The sequence below is a fragment of the Echinops telfairi genome, unplaced genomic scaffold (assembly GCF_000313985.2).
Source record: "Echinops telfairi isolate 266 unplaced genomic scaffold, ASM31398v2 ScPeMD7_443;HRSCAF=831, whole genome shotgun sequence".
Lineage (NCBI taxonomy): Eukaryota > Metazoa > Chordata > Mammalia > Afrosoricida > Tenrecidae > Echinops > Echinops telfairi.
This window is the reverse complement of record NW_022104341.1, coordinates 49228377-49244980: the sequence shown is the minus strand read 5'-3', so window position 1 is coordinate 49244980 and position 16604 is coordinate 49228377. Positions and strand designations below refer to the sequence as shown.

The 16604-nt window shown below is 37.6% G+C and overlaps 1 protein-coding gene across 7 annotated transcripts in view; it reads right to left on the bottom strand.

Moving 5' to 3' along the window:
• LRRIQ3 (leucine rich repeats and IQ motif containing 3) overlaps positions 1-16604 on the bottom strand; it is a 183446-nt gene that overhangs the window by 108994 nt on the left and 57848 nt on the right. For all 7 annotated transcript variants that reach the window (XM_045292204.1, XM_045292202.1, XM_045292200.1 and 4 more), the window contains one exon: positions 11257-11390. In XM_045292204.1, coding sequence (XP_045148139.1) covers positions 11257-11390 — 134 coding nt within the window. The remainder of the gene's footprint in view (positions 1-11256; positions 11391-16604) is intronic.

The window sequence follows — 16604 nt, the reverse complement described above, 5'->3', positions numbered from 1 at the left end:
GAAGAGGCGGGAGAGGAGCACATCTTTTGAATCGTGAGATAACTGCGCTGAATCTCACTGAGACAGTTGAGATCGTGGAGCAGCAGCAGCAGCCGCAGAATCAAGAGTCAGAGCATAGGCCGAGTGGAGGAATTCCAAGCCCACAGGACAAGGAAAGCTGAGTGCCTATGCGCAGAAGAATGTCTTATTGAGTAGGATGCCTCCAGGTACTTCTTTAGGGGAGCAAGATTTGCCTGATCCAAGGAACTAGAGCAGAGCATCAGTGCACTGAGGCTTATGATAGAGTAGCTTGCCCTTTAGGTTTTCAATGGTAGCCTTAAAATAGCTTTGTAGTTGAACAAGGCAGAGGCCAGCCTAAGATGCTGAGTGTACTACAGGAAAGACAATACCTGGATAATATTCTGATTATTTCTTGCCTAAATTGTGACCTGTCAGCTTTTCTAATAACCCTAAACTCATGAGTAATACCTTTGATTCTTTGTGGCCATTGCAAGGGATTATCAACTGTATCAGAGAAGTAGAGTGCTGTAGAAAGGACAATTGGTGTGATTTTTGCCTCGGCGGAATCATCCTTGGGCAGATGAAATTTCCTTACCCTTTGTGAATTATGAGGAGGTCACATACCATTCCTATACTTTTCTTTCTTTTTAAGACTATGTAATAAGCAACAACAATAATGCCTGGTGGAGCTCAAAGATAGATCAAATTAAGATACAGACTAGTTTTAACCGACAATTTTGGGTGAGCGAATCACACTTTTTTAAAGTCTTTGTATGTTCCAAGAAAAGAATCAATACAGGTATTGTTAATTAAGTGTATTTTGCCAAGGTAACCACTCAAAGAATGGAAATACAGTATCTATATTCCAACATGACAGAACAGGAAAATAGGTTATGTTTTAAAAACTGATACTAATAGAAAAAAATAAATAAATAGAAACTATTCTCAGAGGAACAAACATAAAGCACAAAATGACATGAGGTTTTTAATCCTCTGAAAATTATAGTATTCAATGTAAACAATGTGCTAATTAATATAAAGAATGCCTGGCCACAATAAAATAGAGAGAGAAAGATTGTTTACAAGATATATATATGATTATTTATTTTTCTAATAGTAGACAAATAGCAAACCAAAACTAACCAAAAACAACCTTTCATAGATTTAATAAGATAAAATAAATTTTAGATCATAAAAATAATGATAAACTAGATAAAATGAGTTTCCTTCAAATTAATAATATCACAGGGCTTCAAAAGTTTGTAGAAAAATGAAATAAAAGATAATAAATTTTCCATGAGCTTTTTGAATACAATAAAATATTTTATACAACTGTTACAAGCTTCAACATATGCAAAACATTTTTTCACTCAACTAAAAGGAAATATTACCACCTGTCAGTATATCATATGGTGGTGGTTTGAATGTTATTGTGATTCTGGAAGCTCTGTCCACAAACCAATCAAGCAAGCAAACCCAAAGGGAGCCTTGGTGCCACAGTAGGGGAAGCACTGGAAACCCTTTGGAGCGGTCCAATTCTATCATTTAGGCAGCCTTGAAAGGGCTTCGTAATCTAAATGCGATTGCCTGTAGTGGCCAACCAGGCTCCAGGGAAAAAACTGCGGATCTACATCTAAAAATGAGCCAGTGAAAACCCTGTGGTTCACCACAGAACACTATTTGATTTAGGGCCTGAACATAAGACCCTGTGGGTTCAGACCTGGTGCAATGTAATCCCTTCTGACTGATAGTGGCCTTATAGGATGAATTAAACTGACCCACAGGGTTTCTAAAGCTGTAAACCTTTTTGAAGAATCCTGAATGTACCACAGATTTCCAGATGAACAAACAAATCTCTTTTGGAGACATACGGCCAGACAATCTTTAGAAACAAAGGTGGTGAGAATTGCCATACTTTCAGCTTGTTACTAGAACAGACAGTCCCTAGAAGCCGAGGCTGCTGAGTTAGCAAGAAGGAGGAGGCTCGGAAGGAGATGGGCTGACAGAGAGGCTACAACAATGGGCACAGGCACAGGACTGGACAGTGTTTCCTTCTACTGTTGATTAAATGGCAGCTAACAACAAAAGCAATTAGAAAGCAGTTTGATAAATTAGATTTCTAGTTTTCAAGAACAAAAATCATGTCATTTTTATTATAAATTGTGAAGTACATAAAACTAAGAATCAGCACCTCAAGTTTCTAAATGGAGGCAAATGCATAATAAAAGCACTAAAACAGAGGCAATCCATTACATGGGACTGCTACATTATACTCAAACTTTCTGACTTGTCACACCGACTGTCCTCTAGCAAAGGCAGCTAAAGCCTGCAGGTGTCAACAGTGTTAAAACAAAACCAAGCCCAATGCCTTCTATTCAACTCTGCTTTTTGACGATGTCATGTGCTACAGAGGAGACCTCTCCTGTTGGGTTTCCTTGGTAATCATATTTGTGGGAGTAGCTTGTCAGATGTTTTTTCGGAGGAGCTCTTTGCGAGGTCAGACAACCAGCCTTTAGTCAAACCATCAACATTCACTCAAGCATAGACCATTTGCCCCATCCAGGGACTTACTATGTGCCGTGTTTTGTGTGTAATTTCTTCTAGGGTCATAAGAGTTAAACACAGGGCTTCTAACAGATGGTTGGAAGGTCTGAACCTTCCTAGAGACTGTTGGGGGGAGGGAGCTGGCAGTCTGCTCCCCTAAAATTACACTGTATGAGGCAGTTCCACTCAATTACATGGGTCACAATGAGTAAAAAATGGAACTAACAACAGTTTTTTAAGATTTGTGTATATGGAATGGCCAGAAACTTCTCCTCTGGAATCCAGAACATGAGGCGGGAAAAGTAATCCTGCCTCAATTGCTTTAATCATCAGTGCCTGCACCAGCACATGCTTTCGGATTGAGGTGCTGCTCGTGCTGTAAATAAAGGAAGGCCCGGAGACTGTTGGAATGATTCCACCTACCTTCCTACCCCATCTTTCTGGCTCTGAATCTAATGAGAATGAGAAGGGGGTAATAAAAATGATTTATTTGTGTATCTATGGAGAAGCTAATTCATCTGGAAAGAAAACAAACAGACAAAATATTCTGTTTCTAGCATAATTTCTGAAAATGGAAAACTAGTTCTCTAAAAAGATCAATATGGAAGCCTATTTTTCTCTATTTCAATACAATCAAAACTCTAAAACATTTTGTAAAATATTACTACAATTAAACTTATTCTGAGCCAATGTCACGTAAAAAGCAGGAATAATTCAGTTTAATTCTGACAACTTAAGTAAAGCTATTAGTCAACTCAGTGAGATGAACATAATATAAGGTCAAATCAGAATTTATGTTACTGATAATATTAAATTATTTCATATTTTCACATAGTCTTGTTTTTAATTAAAATTCTATGATTAAATTATACATTTATTTTATTAGAAAATATAGGAAAATACATATATGTTCCAAAGTATCAGTAAACTAAGCAAAGTTGATTTTAGAGATATAAAGTTTAGCTAAAATTGGTTTGAATCTGTACTTGTCTTTACAGATAAGGTTGCTAATATCCAGCAAACAAGATATTTTTAAAAATCTGTGCCCATATCTGATGGATTCATCTCACAAATTTTATAGAAATATTAACAAAAAGTATAATTTACTTTAAGAAACATTATTTTGCTATCTTCAGTAACTAATATAGTAATTAAGTTAATTATTATTATATAGCGCATAAACATTGCTGAGCAAGAGCATTCATCCTTAGATGGTTTATTCTAAAATATATATTCTTACAATCGTTCACCTCATGAATCCATATAAAGTCTTAAATTACACGCCGCAGGAGCAGAAGTAGTTACCATTTCAGAGGTGCTGAAAGTCACCTCCAGTGCTTCTGCATTAGCCAGTCACGTGTGCTGTTGCCATTAGGTGCCATCGAGGCAGTTCCGGCTCCTCAGAACTCCGTGTACAACATAACGAAAGACTGAGCCATCTTTCCCGTCGTTGTGATGGTTGAGTCCATTGTTGCAGCCACTGCCTTCTATTTTACCAAACACAATGCCCTTTTCTGAGTAGGGATCGCTTCTAATAATACGTACAAAGTACATGAGACAAAGTCTCGCCATCCTTGCTTCTAAGGAGCATGCGAGTTGAACTTCTTCCGAGACAGATCTGTTTATTCTTTTGGCGGTCCATGATACTTTCAATGTTCTTCACTAGCATCATGATAGAAATGCGCTGATTCTTCTTCAGTCTCAGGCACGTGGAACTCCCACAGCACAGGAAGGTACACCTCAGTCGTCAAAGTACAAAGTGACATATTTATCTTTAGTCTGCAGCACCGGTGTATCAGATTTACTCAACACTGTGCACAGTTTCCTGACTGGTGGCGCCATGAACTTTGGTTGTGAATCCAAACAAGATAAAATTCTTGACAACTTCCGTGTTGTCTCCATTGATCGTGATGCTCCATCTGATACGAGTCCATGATGCTCCATCTGATATGAGTCTATGATGCTATATCTGATACGAGTCCATGATGCTCCATCTGATACAAGTCCACGATGCTGTATCTGATACGAGTCCATGATGCTCCATCTGATATGAGTCCATGATGCTATATCTGAGTCCGGTCCGGTTGGTTTTCTTTCCATAGAGCTATAGTCCATATTGAAGTCATATTTCGTTTATTGTAAATTCCTATTTTCTAATGCATAGCTTTCATGTGACTAATTTTAAATGAGATTGAATAATTCTAAATCAGATTGGCCACTTTGTGATTTCCTTAGGTTGAGATATTACTATGTTGACCATCCCTTGATAAATCTTATTAATTTAAAAATAGTGAAAAAATTGTGATGTACATAAATAGGTTAGTGAATGATAGTTTCTAGGTGTTTGGGGCCTCAAACTCAAATGTGCCCCATCTACTTTTTTCCCCAGTTTGGGTGTTTTCCAGTTAATAAATCTTATTTGTTCTCTGTTTCTTCTAACCAGGTGGCCTTAAGTTTCATATTCCAATTAGCTACCTTCCCAGTCCTGACCTTTGGGACAATTCCCTACATTCTAAGCATGTGTACTCTCTTTGACAAGATGCATTATTTGCATCACAGATTTCCCCATATAAAATACTTCCTGAGTAATCACCAATGAAAGTTTCTTAGTTACAAGATCAGAATCTCATGGAGAATAAATTTCAGTAGACTGTTTAATGTGAAGTAACCCATATTTTCTATAAAATTTATAGTTCAAGATAACGGAATTACTATTTTTCCACCACTTAAGAAGTGTTCATTCTTTGTTTCTCCAAACTTTAAAAAACATAAAAACTATTCCTAGTTCATTAACACTATCACATTTCACTCATAGACTATAGTCTATTAACACCTAATCTATTTAAGATGGTCAAAAATACAACAAACAAACAAAAAATATCACTGTCATGGTCCAGTCAATTCCAACGCATAGCAACTTTGTAGGACAAAATATAGTTGCCCTTTGGGATATTGAAGCTGCAGAAAGCCTCATCTTTCTCGGCTGGAGTGTTATTCCAAGAGGTCCATCTTAAATATATGTGAGTTTTTTCCTCCTTATTCTGCTTTGGAGGAGGCCTGGTGGCATAGTGGTTATACATTGGGCTGTGATCCCCAAAGTAGGCAGTTTGAAACCACCAGGAGCTCTGGGCTTTTACTCCCTTAAACAGTTACAGCCTAAAACCCCCAGGGCATTGCTATGAGGAAGCATTGACTCAAGGGCAGTGAGTGAGATTTTGCCTTAATAACATTTAGGGAAGAGTTGAAAACAAATGTTTATGTGCTTATTTGAATAAAAATACACAAATATAAAATTAATGTTAAATGAAATTTAAAATATTTTTAGGTAAAGAAAAAATGTAGGTTTTATATTAGCCAGGCCTACTTTAAAATATGATTTCTACATCTACAAAGTAAATTTAATATACACTTATTTCTTGCCTTAGACTGGGCATATTCCCCATGCTGTGTCAGTTCGCTGGATAATTCCAAGTGCTATTTGAGCAATCCCTGGGCTTTGGGTTTTGCTAATCCCTTCAGTACAGTTAATCCTTGTTTCTTCAATACCATGGGTTCTGGGTCATATGAAACTTCTTGAAATGGGTGAATGTTGACAAAATATTTTTGGTATTGTGATTCTGTGTGTTCCTTCTATCTTCTTTTGAGGTTTCCTACAATCATTAAATATGTTTTCCTATGTTGTTATTGTTATGTGTCATTGAATTGGTCCTGACTCGTAGCATCCAAGACAGATGTGTTCGTTATTCTGAGAGTTCCTAGTATATTCATCCAGCCTATCTTATTTAAAGAGACCTGCAGATATAATAACATGCACAAAAACAAGACAGAAGAAAAGAAAGCAACAAAAGAAAACAAAACAACAACAACAAAAAGCCAATGACAAAAAACCAACAGCAACAAAAAAGAAAAACCTGTAGTGAGTTCAAGGACTGTTTGTTGACCTTTAGGAGTGTTTTCTGGTGGAATCTGATGGGGCGCTGAGCCCTGGCCCCAAAGTCTATTTTTGGTATTCCCTGGGGACTTTGTTTCTCTGTTCCCCATGCTGTTGTGTTGCATGCCCTTAGTGTTTTGCCTCGGTGTGGTGGTTTCAGATCAGGTGCAATTCCCACACTGTCTCCAGTGTTGTCCCCTGTAGGGCTATGGGTCATTGAGGGATGTCATGTCTCATATTGGGGCCGGCCATATGGTCTTCTCTGTGGATTGGCTGCTCTGAGAGGGAATATTGTCATCAAGGCATGGTGGGCCAGGATGTGCTCAACTCTCTCTTCCTCCCCCTTTATTTGCTCCTGTGTGCTCTGATCAGACGTGTCCTTCTCCCTCAGCTGCAGTTTCAGTGCTGTCCTCATTGAAAGAATTCACCAAGAGAATAAGAGAGTCCATGGACTGGGAAAACATCTTTAGCAATGACACATCAGACAAAGGCCTTATTGCTAAAATATACAATACTCTGCTAGCTTCCAAAAAGAGCAAAACTAATTGCCCACTGAGGAGGTGGGTAAATACCTGAACAGAAGTTTCACAGGGGTAGAAATCTGAATGGCCAATAAACATATGAGAAAATGTTCCTGATCTTTAGCTATGAGGAATGCAAATTAAAACAACTATGAGATACCACTTAACCCTCAAAGATAGCTCAATTTAAAAAAATCAGAAAGTAACAAGTGTTGGAGGGGCTGTCCCCACAGGAACTCTCATCCTCTGCTGGTGGGCCTGTAGGTATGTACAGCCATCATGGAAATCCATCTGGCGATATCTAAAACAGGTGGAAATCGAGCTATCATATGACCCAGCAATCCCCCTACTGGGCACATACCCAGAAGACGTAAGAAGCAAACCAAGGCAGATCTGTGCTCCAATGTTCATTGTGGCACACTTCACAATTGCAAGGAGTTTGGAATAACCCAAATTTCCATCAACTGATGAATGGATTAAAAAACTGTGGTACATGCCTACAATGGAGTACTACACATCGCCAAAATGCAGTGATGTATGCATGAAGCACATCGCCGCATGGGAATAACTGCAGGAAATCATGCTAAGCGAAGTAAGCCAAGCACAAAGGACAAGTACAACATGAGTTAGCTGAGGTAAGCTTAAAAAAATGCAAAAGGGGCATAGGGAAAAAGTTACTGCATACAAACATTCCTGGGGTGAGGACCAGGTAGTATGGCAGGGGCCAGACCAAATCTAGAGATATATATGGTATCCTACTGAAAAAGAGGCGGGAGAGGAAAAAAAGAAAAGAAAGAAGAAAGAAATGGGTAGTGGTGGAACAGGGTGCTAACCCACCCAAGGGGAGGGTATTGTTTATATCTTCAACCTGGTGCTCCAAGATGTGAATACGACATGCCGGCATGGAGTAGGGAACTAGTGGAGAGGTCTGAGGGGTCAGCCCCAATCCCAAGTACGTGTACAGCTGCCCCTCCCGGCAGAAGAATTTATTTCAGAAATACCTTTTTAAATAAAAATGCATCATCAGCAACTACCTTATCATTTTCCACAGCTTTAATTCCAGATCATCTCAGATGTCCCCAGTGAGAACTCCTTTCTTTCACATGGACTTTGGTTTGAAAGTATGTGGAATGATTTCCCCAGAAGTTGTAAGTACTATATTATGGTTAGTTTTGCTACTTGCCCCTCATAGGTGTCTCTCCTCCTCAGGGCTATTGCAATAATGATTTAACATGCTCAGGTTCGTGCAGAATAACCATCCTTTTTTTTTTTTTTGCTTTATTTAAGTGATAATTCCTAATCTTGCTTTCTCATGGAATGTTTATTGTCCTAATTTCTCTCTCTTCTCAAAACAAAAGAAAATGAAACAAAAACCTCACTCGAGTTGATTTTGACTTGCAACAATGCTGTAGCCCAGAGTAGAACCACCCATGAGAATGTAAGTGGCCTCAGACTGGGATGCTGAGAATGTAACTCTTCATGGAAGTAGACAACGCCCTCTTCCTCCCATGGAGACCCTTGTGCCTTCAAACTGCTGGCCTTGCAGGCAGGAGCTCAACGTGTAATGGGTATGCCACCAAATCCAAAACTCCGAGATCACTGCCATCGAGTGGACACCAACTCCCAGCGATCATTCTCCAGCTACCGATCGTTTGGACCACAGCCAACGCACTCTGCCACCAAGACTACCTTCATCCTACCCATCCTTAAAACTTATATTTATCTTATATCTTCTGAACTTCACCATTCAGCAATGGAGAATCAACATATGAAATATTTATTATTTCATTTTTAATATTTGGTATGATTAATACGTATAAAGTGAAGACAAAATCTCCTACCTCATCTACCCAAGTATAATTTTCCTCTATTCACAAAAGTCCTGTACAAGAAAAGCATTCTAGGACCAATACAAGGAGAAACATAATCCACCAAACAATAATGGAGCTCAGTGGGTAGGCCAATGTTTCAACAGGAGTGTCTGCATATGTAAATATACCATATAAACTCCTAATATTCATGCATGATTCATGGTTTATATTTCTGTTGTAAGCCACCATGTAGCTCTTTGCTAACTTCTATTATATCCCTCTTTACATGAGAGATGTTCAATGTATGCTATTGATTGATAACTTTTAAAATCATGAATAATTGTTAGAATTATCTAAGTAACAATGAATTAAAATTTTATTAATTATTCAGCTGGTCATTTAAAATTACACAGTGCCCAATTATAATTTACTAAATATTATAATAAACATTATTATCCTCTTTGTGGCATTTTTATTCAAACTAAGTCAAATGGTCTTTAAATATCCTTTTGATGAAAAATAACACAAAATTTAATTAGAGAATTGCCTTTTAATACTTTTATTACTGTATTATATTTTTAAATAATTTTATTTGGAGCTCTTACAGATATTATAACAATCAATAATTCAATTAGATCAAGCATAATTGTACAATTGTTGCCACCATCAATTTCAAAACACTTTCTTACTTCTTAATTCTTTGATATCCACACCCTTTTATCCCCTTTTTCCCCCACCTTAGCCCCCAGGAACCCTTATTATTATATTACCATTATTATTATTTGCTGTATCTTACACCAGCCAATGTATGCATTCACCTACAATTCTGCTATTTGTTTTCCTCAAGTGGGGTTATACAGTCATTTTTGCTATTGGGTCCCCCTTCTTTTCTCCCCCAGTCCTTCCCATACTCTCAGGAAATCATTACTCCCATTACGATTTCTGAAGGGTTTATCTACCTCGGATTTCATGCATTGAACAACCTTATGTATGCAAATGAATATACACACATCTCACAAGAATAATGAGATGAAGGGGAGAAAATATTAAAGAACAGAGAATATTATGCATTTCATAAGAGGATATATCATCCTTTCCATGTGGCTCTTCTGTGAGGGACTGTTCTATTATCATACAGATGGGTTTTGGGTCTCCACTTTGTCTATGCTCCTTCACAAAACTTTGATTACTTGTTTTTGAATTTCTGATACCTATTCCCGTTGACACCTCATTATCACACAGGCTGGTGTGCTTCTTCCATGTGGGCTTTGTTGCTTACCTGCTAGATGGTCACTTGTTTAACTTCAGTCCTTTAAGACTCCAGATGCTATATCTTTTAATAGCTGGCCACCATCAGCTTTCTTCACCACATTTGATTTTGCATGCATTTTGTCTTCAGTGATTTTGTAGGGACATGAGTATCATACAATGCTATATTATTCGAACAAACCATTTTTGCACTGAGGTAGGCTTTAGGTAGAGGCCCAAAATCCACCTGCTCTGGTATATATCTATATCTATCTATTGATCTCTCCACATAGATATATACACACACATGCATATATACACAAATACACCTATCTTTATATATTTATATGTTTACATTTCTATCTTTAAACCTATATGTAAATTTTACTTTCGTTTTTCTTTTGTCTGTTTCATTTTTCTTTCCTTCTGCTCCACTATCTTGTTTACCCATTGTTTATCTCTCAGTAACTTCTTTCAGTTACAGTTCAATTGATCAAATGTGACCAGGAATGCTATACCCTTCTCACTATTAATTTTAAATTCCTTGCTGTTCCCTTGCTTCTGTGGTTATTTGCTCATTGCCCCCGGCCCTGCTCTCATCTCCCATGCCCCCTGGTCAGAATCATCGGTACCATAGCTTTCTCCTTGAAATTTCTTGTCCTGCCTATCTTATGTAGATAGACAATGAGAACAAGAGAGAAAAAAGAGAGAGAGACAGAGACCATACAAATAGCCCCAAGTCTAACTGTTGTCCTGACCCAGAGTAGATGAGCATCCCTCTGTTAAATAGGGAGCAGGTCCTGATAGAACTGATCAGTCCAATCCCCTTTTGTTTCAGGGATCCATAACCCAGGACTGGCTTGCCTGACCGCACTTATATCCTTTTAGTCCTCCACATTTTTGAGGGGCGGGCCTTCTACAAGACCCCATTGCTCTTCCTGCAGTCACGGATGGAGTGATCTAGTGCCCCACCTCCCACCCCGTTGTACCTTTAGACTTTCAGTGTGGCCCCCTTGTGAATATCCCCCAACTGGTTCAGATGAGGTGCCAAGTGTTGCCCCCTGAGTCAAAAGTCTACTATCGAGATTCTTCAGGGACTTTGTGGCTTTCCTCCCATTTCTAGTCTGTTACACTCCTCTCTTGGTTTGCTCTTTCCTTACTTTACATGAATATTCAAATGCTTTAAGAAAATAAAACATACCTCATTTTTTTCCTAATGAAGAAGCCACGAATCCATTTTTGAATTATCAAAACTGGTGAGTTATGAGCCAGTATTATATTAATTTTTGATATAACATGTTTAATATTATTAATTTCACTCTCATAGGATGCTCCCTATATAAGAAAATATATTATATTTTAATCTTTCATAAAAGTATTTCCAAAGATACTTGAAATGTAATAATTTAAAGGTATGAATTAACTAATAAAACTTACACAGATTTCTTAGAGGCATAGTAGTTAAATAAATAAATACAGTTTTAGATCAATTTTGTTAGAAAAACAACATTACTAGCATTAAATAATTTCATGGTTTATTCAAAATGCAAGACCTATGTTAACAACATGCTCCATTCTGGTTTCTCCTTTCAATCTGGGGGAATACATATGAATGTTTTACCACACACATCCTGATCTCTGGCATACACAGGGTCCAATGCAACTCTGAAAGCACACTTTGTGTCTCTATTAGCTGACATGTGACAAACTCATAATTTCCAGTCATTTAATTTTTTGTTGCAGCTAACTGAAACATTGGACACTTTATCAGAACATAGGACAATCCTCTGTGAAAATACATCCTTTTAAGAAAGTTATCTGGACAATCACCTTTCCTAAATATTTTTTGGGAAACCCCTTGTGAAAAAGGTTCTCTTTTTTCCATTTATCATTTTATTCGTTAGAAACATATTCTGAATGTAGGAAGCAGGCATCAAAAAGGTGATACTAATTTTGTTTAAAAGGTAGGTCATGACTGAGTTGTGCTCCCTCAAAATGTGTCAACTCAGTTGGGCCATAATTCTCTTCAACAGTTTCATAGAGATGTAAGGTGTCACAAGTGATGATCTCCCATGATGTAGTCTGATTATAACCAATAATAAAATTACGGATGGAATGTGTATTTTAGTTGTTAATTGCCACTAGTCAGGTTGGACTGACAGTGACCCAATATACAATGGAGAAAAAACAAAACAAAAAAAATCACAGCCTGCTCTTGTGACATCCCCACAATTATTGTTATGTTTAACCCCACAGGTGCACATATGATGTCAGCATGTCTTGTTGAAAGTCTGTTTTAACTGACCCTATAGTTTAACCAAGCATGATGTTCTTCTCCAGGGACTGGGTTCTCTTAAATACTATATCCACCGTACATGAGACGAGCATTCTGGCTATACTTCTCCCAAGCGATATTTGATCATTCTTATGAAAGTTTATGATATATTCAATAGTCTTCACAACACCATAATATAACAGCATGAATTCTTCACTCATTCCTATTCATTGCCTAACTTTCTCATATGCATAAAAGGATTCAAAATAGCATCGCTTGAGGTAGATGCAAATAACATTAATTTGTAACACATCAAAGAGATCTTTTTAGCAGCAGAGAAACCCAATGCAGTAGGTTGATTGAATTTTTAACTGCTACCTCAATGGTTTTTATTATTTACTCTGCCAGGAATAACACAATCAAGAAGAATTGTGTACCATTAATCGTTAAAAAGGAAATTGCAAAATCAATCATGAAGTACAATATTCTCTGTGACAGGATTATATCTATCCACCTTCAAGGAAATCCAATTAATACAATTATTAATACACCATCCACAAAAGCTAGCGTAAAAGAAATTGAAGACATCTACCACGGACTTCACTCTGAAATTGATCAAACACAAAATCAAGTATTGATAACTATTCAAGATTGAAATGCAAAAGTTAGAAACAAAGAGGAATGGAAACTCCTTGGGAAAATATGGTGTTGGTGATAAAAACATGAAGATCATATAAAAGAATTTTGAAAAACCAACAACTTCTTCATAAAAATTACCTTTGTTCAACAGCAAAAGGGGACAACACACATGAACTTCTCCAGATGGAATACACAGAAATAAAATTACATCTGTGAGAAGAGACACTGGTGAAGTTCAATGTCAGCAGCTAAAACCAAGCCAGGGGATGACTGTGGAATAGACCATCAATTGCTCACATGTAACATCAGGCTGAAAAAATGAAAAAAAGTTAAAAAGAGCGAGCATACAACCTTGAGTCTATCTCACCAGAATTTCAAGAGCAGCTCAAGAACATATTTGATGTATTAAACACTAATGATTGAAGATCTGATAGCTGTGAGAAGACATCAAGAACCAAACATATGAAGAAAGCACAAGGTCATTAAGAAGACAGGAAAGAAAAGATCAAAATGGATGTCATAAGAGACTGAAACGTACTCTTCGTCAAAGGGAAGAGTAGCTAAAGCAAAGGGCAGAAAGGATGACGTCAAAGAGATGAACAGAAAATATGACAGGGCAGCTTGACAATACAAAGTGAAATATTGCAATGAAGTATGCAAAGACTTAGAGTTAGAAAACCGAAAAGGAGTAACACTCTCAACATGTCTTAAACTGAAAAGAAATCTAGAAGAAATTTAAACCTTGGGTTGCAAAACAGGAAGCTTCTACCAGCAAACTATGGAATGATTCACTAAGTAGGTAAAATTCCACCATTTCAGAATGAAGCAAGTGAGCAAGAGCCAATGGCTCTTGAAGTTAGACATTCAATCTGCACTGAAAGCAATAGCCAAAACCAAGGCTCCAGTAATTAACGAATGCCAACTAACGTTCAAATAAATTGAAGAAGCACTGGAAGCACTTACTCATCCATGCCAAGAAATTTAGAAGACAGCTATCTAGCCAACTGACTGGAAAGAATCTTATTGTGCCCATTCCAAAGAAAGTGACCCAACAGAATTCTCGAACTAGAGAACAATGTCACTGATATCACACACAAGTAAAATTTTGCTGAAGATCCTCCAACAATGGTGGCAGCAGTACATTGACAGGCAACTTTCCAGAAGTTTAGGCCAGATTCAGAAAAGGATTTGGAACAAGGGATATTATTACTTATATCTGATGGATCTTGGCTCACAGTAGAGAATGTCAGAAAGATGTTTACTTGTGTTTTTTTGACCATGCCAAGGCATTTCAGTGACAATCATAACAAACTATGGATAAACTTAAGAAGAATTAGGCCAGAAAAATTCATTGTGCTCATATAGAACTTGTACATGGCTCAAGAGGCAGTTATTTGAACAAGAGAATAGTGTATAGTTCAAAACTAGGAAAGGCATGTCCGTCCGTATTTATACTTTTACCATATTTATCTTGTGTGCTGAGCAAATCATCAGAGTAGCTGGGTTATGTGAAGAAGGCAGCATCAGAATTGGAGGAAATCTTCTTAACAACCAGGTATACTCGGATGACACAACACTGCTTCCTGAAAGTGACGGGGAATTGAAGTACTTGCTTATGAAGCTCAAGGATTGCACCCTTTGTTACTCAATGTAAAGAAAACCAAAATCCTCAATATAGCCCCGTAGATAACATCACGATAAATGGAAAAAAGGTTGGAATTGTCAAGAATTTTGTCTTGCTTGGATCCACAATCTATGCTCCTGGAAGTAACAGTCACAGTCGAGGTCAAATGATGGACTGTGTTGGTGAAATCTGCTGCATAAGACCTCTTTCCAGTACTGAAAAGCAAAGATGTTATTTTGAGGACTGAAGTGTGCCTAACCCAAGTCATGGTGCTTTCAATTTCCTTATATGTATGTGAAAGCTGGACTCTGGTTAAGGAAGACTGCAGAGAAGCCTATGTATTTTCATTGTGTTGCTGGTGAGGAATATTGAAATTATCATGAATTGCTAACAGGACAAATGGATGTCTTGGACAGAGTACAGCTAGTGTGCTCTTTAAAGGAAGATTTCTTGTTACATATTTTGGGCCTGTTTTCAGGAAACAACAGTCCCGGGAGAAGGACATCATGCTTTTTAAAGTTTAGGGGCAGTGAAAAAGATGATGGCCCTCAACGAGAGGGATTAAATCAGTAGCTTTCATGATGACCTCAGGCCTCAGAACAATTGTGTGCATGGCACTGGGCTGGGCAGTGCTTTGTTCAGTTGTGCTTTGGGTTGCTGTCATTTGAAATGGAGTTGATGGTACCTAACAACGACAAAAGCATCTTCGAAGGCCATTGATTGTAGATCCAAATAAAATAAAATCCTTGGAAATTTCTATATGTTCTCCACGTATCATGGTTATTTATTGTTCCAGTTGTGAGCATTTTTGTTTTGTCCACATTGAGGTGTTATTCATACGGAAAGCAATAATCTTTGATCTTCATCAGAAAGTGCTTCATGTTCTCTTTACTTTCAGCAAGGAAGATCATGCTATCTGCATTTTTCTAGTTGCTAATAAACCTTCCTCCAATTCTGGCACCACATCGTGCTTCATATAGTGCCGGTTCTCAGGTTATTTGTTCAGTATACAGATTGAGTAAGTATGTGAATGGATATAACCCTTACACACACGTGTCCTGATGTTAAACCACTCACCATCCCCTTGTGTTGTTTGAACAGCTGTCTCTTGGTGTATATGCTGATCCCTCATGGACATTATTGACTTTGCTGGAGTGCCTGTTCTTCACGGAGCTATCCAAATTTGGCTGTGGCTCACACAGTCCAGTGCCTTTTCATAATCAATATATACAAGTAACCATCTTTCTGTATTCTCTGGTTTCAGTCAAGATCCCTCTGACATCTGCAATGATATGTCTCTTCCTGCATTCTCTTCTGAATTTGGCTTGGATTTCTGGCCATTCCCTGTAGATATACTGCTACAATCATTTTTAAATTATCTTCCAAAGAATTTTACTTGGATGATATTGTTCAGTAATTTTTGTATTCTGTCTTAATATGACATCCGTGACCATTTGTGTGAGGAGTTTCTCTGGGGTGTGACTTATAACATTTTATTTTGCAAGAGATAGAAGTAGACAGAAATGAGCAGAGAAGAAGGGCCCGATTACCATCAAGCAAGAAGAAGAGGAGCATTTCTTTGAACACACGGTGCTCAATCTTGCTTCCTAGAAACAAGGCAAGATTGATGCTGAGCTACATGGAGAACTCCTATATATGCCTTTACCACAGATATTGAAAGAAGACAAAGAACAACCTCCCAAATTCACCTGGCACTCTGTATTTTAAATTCTATCCTCCTAAACTATGAGAATAAATTTGTTTATTAAAGACAGCCACTTGTGGTGTTTGTGTTGAGCAATATTATATTACTAAGACAGACACCTACCTGGAATATTAACACCCTATAACATTGAAACATACCTTTTCCTCAGTTCACTAAATCAGTTATGCACAGCTAGGATAAATTATATTGCCTTGAAAAGTACACTTGTCTTAATTTCTTAGAGCTTCCATAACAAAGTAGTATTAATGGATGGGTTTAAGCAACAAATATGTATTGGCTCATAAT